The sequence below is a fragment of the Priapulus caudatus genome, unplaced genomic scaffold (genome assembly GCF_000485595.1).
Source record: "Priapulus caudatus unplaced genomic scaffold, Priapulus_caudatus-5.0.1 Scaffold77, whole genome shotgun sequence".
NCBI classification, from domain to species: domain Eukaryota; kingdom Metazoa; phylum Priapulida; class Priapulimorpha; order Priapulimorphida; family Priapulidae; genus Priapulus; species Priapulus caudatus.
Genome location: NW_014577138.1, coordinates 462,757 through 468,981, shown reverse-complemented (window position 1 = coordinate 468,981; position 6,225 = coordinate 462,757). Strand labels below are relative to the sequence as shown.

Sequence of the window (6,225 nt, the reverse complement as noted above, 5' to 3'; positions counted from 1 at the left end):
CATTCATGCGGCCTTGAAACTAACGCGCCCCGCTCGCCCGAGAGCTAGATAGAAATCGTAAGGCTGAGTGAATGTCTGGTCTGACCAGCCCTGTTTGGCGAGTTGGAATTTTTATATATTCATAATGCGCCGCGTTCATTTTACATACGGCCCAGGTTCACACATACGCTGCAACAGCGTGACAATGTCTAGACGCATTGTCTGGCTTCCTGTGATCAACAGTATAAACATCATTGTTTATTAACACAATGTTTTTAACACAATGTTTCGTGTCAATTTTCAATTTTTACTCATCTGTGACTTGACACAGTGTTAGTAATGTTAGTAATGTTAGTAATGTTAGTAGTATTATTTAGCTACATTAGTACACATTAGTTAACTTAATGTAGGTGTTATATGAAATAAATTTCATGCAACTTTAATTCAATTATTATACGTCATTGATCCCAGCATCATTTACCACATTACCAATATTTTATTATCTTCATATAATCAAGAGCAGATAAAGAAGGACCTTCTTTATCTTTATCTAGATAAAGAAAGACCTTCTTTATCTGCTCTTGATATAATGAGTGAAACAATGCGAATGGCCATGTCTGCTGTCACTGCAATACGTACAAAATGTACATGATTTGCCTTTTGCTTTACAGCACTGAGCAATCACGTGAGCAGAGTGCATGCCAGCACATGGTTTAAATAATATCCGGACAACAAAACCCTTGAGGGACAACCATATGCTACTCTCTTGGTTGTCTCGGACAACCCAAAAAAAACCTTAAAATTGAGCACTGGTATATATATCAAGAGCTAATATACACCTAGAGTGTACAATGGAAAAACTGGGAAATAGTGCTATTTCACGGCAATATTATTCTACTGAGGCCTGTGGGAGGCATGATTACGCTCCAATATCTCGGCCTAGGAGTATCGTAGAGACAAGCGGTTGGTCTTATTTAGAGAGCAAAGGATGCTGCTTAACGCAATACCATGAACTTAGTCTAGAACCGCCATACAAAGTAGAATAATATTGCCGTGAAAGGCACTATTTCCCGTTGTACACTCTAGGTATTTATTAGCTCTTGATATATAATATATATATTATGTATATTTATATATATATATATATATATATATATATATACTGAATATATGCTGAATCTAAATTTTCACAGTCAAGGAATTTCGCAGAATGCATCTCGGAGCGTCTAAAATCAAAACCCAGATCAGGCCCACCTCACCCCCCCCCCACCTCCCCGCAAATGGCAAAATTTTACTCACTGCGTAGCCTCAGCGCGAGCCTTCAGAAAAGTAAGGGCTGGGAGATATTTTTAAGGGCTAGTAGATTTTACAGGTCACTAGCCCTGCTGGCTAGTGAACATTTTAGGTTAGTTTCAAGCCCTGGGGATTAGAATGTACAAATTTTCATTTTACACTCCAACAGCCTATAACAGCTACCTTCATTTAATACCATTGTAATATAGTTTGCTTTACAATATAAGACACGGCTTAGGTCACTGTTTGAGATGTCAGACTTTAGCCAGTGTGTGCGTTTAATTTGAACGCCCTTGCCAAACAGTTTGGATGCCCGATCGAATTCTGCGTGTTATTTAAACATCAGAAAGTATGATTCATCCCTAAAAAGTGTTATAGATCAATCATAATAACCTGAGTACGCCTGTGTGTTACTGTTAATCTGTTATGTTGAACACTATGGTGTTCTAGGGGCGTCATTAGTAGTCCTCCTGTACTTTTCATATCTGAAAGCCTGCAAATATATAGTCATATTGGTAAATTTGATCAAATAAACATTGGTAGTAAATAGATTTCGTATTTATTTAGCATTATATTTTATTGAAACGCTCCAAGTGCCTGTGGTTGTGGACAAAAACATTGTCGTTGTCAAGTAACAATTAAACTAATAATAGTAATTTGTTCATCTTTCATGACAAAACTAATATTACAATCTTTTTTGATCATTTTAAAATTTGTTACTTGACAACAGCAATGTTTTTGTCTGTACAACCAACACAACCCGCCCGCAAAATTTTTTTCCCCACTGCAGTTCCGGACCCTAACCCTAACCCTAACCCTAAGCCTAATTAAATTTAATTAACACTAATAAATTTAATTAAATAAAAAATTAAAAACTTAATTAAATTGTTGTAAATAAATCATGTAAATATTTGCGTTAATTGGAAAACAATAGTTAAATGGATAAAGATGCAAAAAACAGGAAAATAATTAAAAAACATACGGGATTCGAACCAACGACCGTTGAGACGTAACGCCGGCGCGCTACCTGCTCGGCTATACAGGGTTATTGAAAATCACACATGACATATGCTAAATAAGAGCGAAGTCGAGTGAATGGAGTGCGCTGATTGGTTGTGGAAAGATTGGGGTCCGGAACTCAAGTGGGAAAAATAATTTTGCAACCCGCCCACCCCTCCAAGTGCGGAAATACATAGTTCCCGCTGACTGGCGCTGCTGGCCTGCTGCAGCGCCACCAAAAATGGCCGTTTGAAGTTCGTAAATAATGTTTGTTCACAAGAAATATTGCAAGTAGACCATTTCAACGATAGTTAGAGGTTAAATTTTAGTAGCAGATATAACTTAAGACATATTCACTTCGAATAAGAAGCATTAATTGCCTACCACAGACGTTTTATAGCCGGGAGTAACCGTGAATAAGTTGGTCCCAAGCATTCGTAATAGAATGTTTTATAGTCCTGCGGCAACTGTACGCGGGCTATAGTACTAGAGCTACTAATTTACTAGCCGGCCAAAGCCATAGTATATAGCGTAGTGCCGCCATCTATTGGAGGAAAAAAGTGGTATCGAAAATACGGGGAAAAATATCGAGGATCGGATCGAGAGAAGAGAATCTCGATCCGATTCGATTTCGGTGGATCGTTACAGCCCTAGTTTTAACGTCATTTGCGCATTTGCATTAGCGAAAATGAATTTTGGTCAGCGCTTATATCCATGAATCATAGTAATTAGTTACACAGTACACTACACTACAGAGTCCAGACTGCACAGTACCTACTGACTGTACTGTACTACAGCCCCCAAAGTCTTAATGTTTCTTTGCTCTCTCTTGCCTAATATTACTGATATTTTTCAGTAAATGCCGTTCAAATGCTGCGAGCACGCCCGTGACGGCGCTGTGCACAAACATTAAAACAAGAATATACTGTGTTATCTTTATCTAGAGTTATCCTTATATTATAACTTATTATTGGTTGTGCACAGTGGGGTGCGTGAGGTGTACTTATGTCATTGTGTGTTGCAGAAGAGCATTTGATCGGCATTTACAGGAGATTATCCGTAATAATAGGCGAATCGGTTATTGCATCGTGGGCCGCTGTATCGCGATTCACCGATGTATCAGTGAATCGTTACACCCCTGGTAGGTAGGTAGGTAGGTAGGTAGGTAGGAAGGTAGAGCAGCACGTTTTGTCAGAAAATACTACTGAATAGATAGCAGTGTAACAGCAAGGCTCCATGACCTTGAGTGGAAATCACTCTCTGAAAGAATAAATGAGCAGACTCTCTACAAGATCATGAATGGCATGATGGTGATCCCTGCTCACACCCGCGTTCAACTCCCTAGTTCCCTCTTCTCTTTAAGTTTTAGGCCACCCATTACATGAAGAGACACTGAAAGACTCATAAAACCTATATAGCATACCAATATTTTTTTTAACTCCTTTATTCCACGATCTGTCAACAATTGAAACTCTCTACTGAACTCTACACTACTGCACAACTGCATGACTACTGCATCACTACTACTACATGTATCACTACTGCATTACCTGAATAATTGAATCTGCTGTGGCTTCACTTTGCAAGAAATAACATTGATGTGCACACACCATTTGGAGGACTTTGCTCAGTAGTAAAGTACTCTCTAGAAACTCACCTGATATAGATTCAGATACCCTAGTAATTACTCCCAGTGTGGATAAAACCAGCATTTATTGGGAGTAAACCATTGAAGATTGAAGAGCATAAAATCTCATCAAAACTTTTTTGTCATTTTAACGTTTTCCATTTTCCTTTTCCTTTGAAAACTAATATTGTATTTTTGTATTGCTAAAGAGTTCCCCTTTATGTATTGATAAGGGGTAGCTAAGTTCTCTGCAGGAATTACAGTTGCAATCATAGTATAACAGACAAGTTCTAAATAGGCTGAGTTTTGAATACACAGGGAAATGCCTTTGCAACCTTAATAAAATCATATATAGAGAGGTTACTATACCAAGGGAGCATTATGTTAATATGGGCCCATCTTGCAATAGAGGAAAAATTTGATAGCACATGGAATCTATTGTGTGGCAATAGATGAATTTAAAATTCTCTCCCACATATAATCATGTACTGGAATCACAGTGTCTATATAAGTTTATTATTGACAAATCCTGACTAAAACGTTGCAGTACCTTTGGCACTGTAGGCATAACATATGTCAACACACTATTCGATCAACATCAAGTTAAAGACAACTTGCAAATAATAAACTTTATGAAAATAACCTTTTATAAAACTGTTCCCTCTGCTAGAACATTTAGTCACCATGGAAATATAATATGTTATATTACTTATAAACACAACTGAGGTTATTGCACTTTATACCTTTTGAAATTTTCATGATTTTGGAGTTTTACAACTATAGTAGTGATATTTTAAGACAGACAGCTGAGGATGAGCTAATGGAATTAACTGACAGGTATATGAATTTTTTATACCCTTCCTTGTTCTTACATGTGCGGTTCCATGTGAAAGCGGACATAAACATAGGACAATAAAATTATCATTTCAGCTAAAATTGATATATGCTATTATTTTCTTAACACCCTAAACCAGTGGCGTAGTTAGGGGGGGGGCAAATGGGGCCATGGCCCCCCTGTTGATCTGAAAGTAAAAATAAGAATCGTTCTACTAACAAGTGCCGCAGAGCGACAGCGCTCACCTGACGGCAGGTGTTCTGATGCTAAACTCACTGGCAAACGAATGAAGAGCACCCTCCCATCACCACGTTCGCGCTCAGAGCATATATATAGGATACTACTAATACAGATCTAATGTTGCGTCAGCTGTCCTAGCCGAGTAATTTTCCATTTGTATTCTATTCTAATTATCGTTTTACTTATTTACTCATTATCTTTTTAACCTGTATTTTATTATGGCTCAATTTTTCCCTTATTTGATTTCGCGTATTAATTTCTTAAGTGGAATTTGTGTGTAACTTGGTGTTCCGATTCAGGCTTTCCGTTATTCCAAAATGGCCGCGCCCCGTCGTGTGTTGTGGTTTGTAAAATAGAGCCTTTGGTGTAACCGAAATCTCTACATTTTGGTGCACACCGGAAAAATTCAACATCTTCTATTCTTCGTTGAATCGAGTTCATTGTGAAATACAACTACAAGAGAGGGAGCCAATAAGATACAAGATACAAGATAGGCCTACAACATGGATGAGTCCGTGGAAGAGAAATCCTTTGAACCTGGATCGGCTAGATTCGGCAATTTTATAAACTATTATAGCTTCAATCCGCCTAATTGTAGGCTGGATCAAATACCACCAACGCTTCTTCACGACTGTTTCCCGGATATATCAAAGGATACTGGTCTGGTCGCATTAGACATCGGATGTAATTCTGGGGTAGGCTAATTTACTACCTCTACTACTACTACTAGCTACTACTACTAGTAGTAGTACTAGTAATACTAGTAATAGTATAGCCCGCGTACACTTGCCGCAGGGCTATAGAACATTCTATTACTATTACTATTATATTAGTAATAGTATTGCTGAGAGTATAGCTCTAGGGCCCTATAGCCCGCGTACAGTGACTGCCGCAGGCCCCCCGCCGGCAGTAACCCGACCAGGCTGTGTGACTAACGTCGGTTCGAGGATAGAGAACATGGGTCCCAATAAAACCAATGTCATTTACATCAATATAATGGGTTAGGGCTATGGTTAGGGTTAGGATTAGGGTTAGGGTTAGACACATTGGTTTTATTGGGACCCATGTTCTCTATCCTTGGGCCCTAACGTCAATACACCTATTACGGCTCATAGGGTCTATGTCCCCCAGGGTACTGCCGGAACGTACCCTGGGTACGGTCCGGTATACTGGAATGTACCCTGGTCACTATTTGATATGGTTAGGGTTAGGGTTACGATTAGGGTTAGGGTTACGATTAGGGTTAGGGTTA

General features: G+C 38.7%; 1 protein-coding gene across 1 annotated transcript in view; it reads left to right on the top strand.

The window, feature by feature from the left end:
• Nucleotides 1–5,277: 5,277 nt before the first annotated feature.
• LOC106821563 (pre-miRNA 5'-monophosphate methyltransferase-like) overlaps nt 5,278–6,225 on the top strand; it is a 5,685-nt gene continuing 4,737 nt past the window's right edge. The window contains exon 1 of the mRNA XM_014826432.1: nt 5,278–5,668. Coding sequence (XP_014681918.1) covers nt 5,477–5,668 — 192 coding nt within the window. The 5' untranslated portion in view covers nt 5,278–5,476. The remainder of the gene's footprint in view (nt 5,669–6,225) is intronic.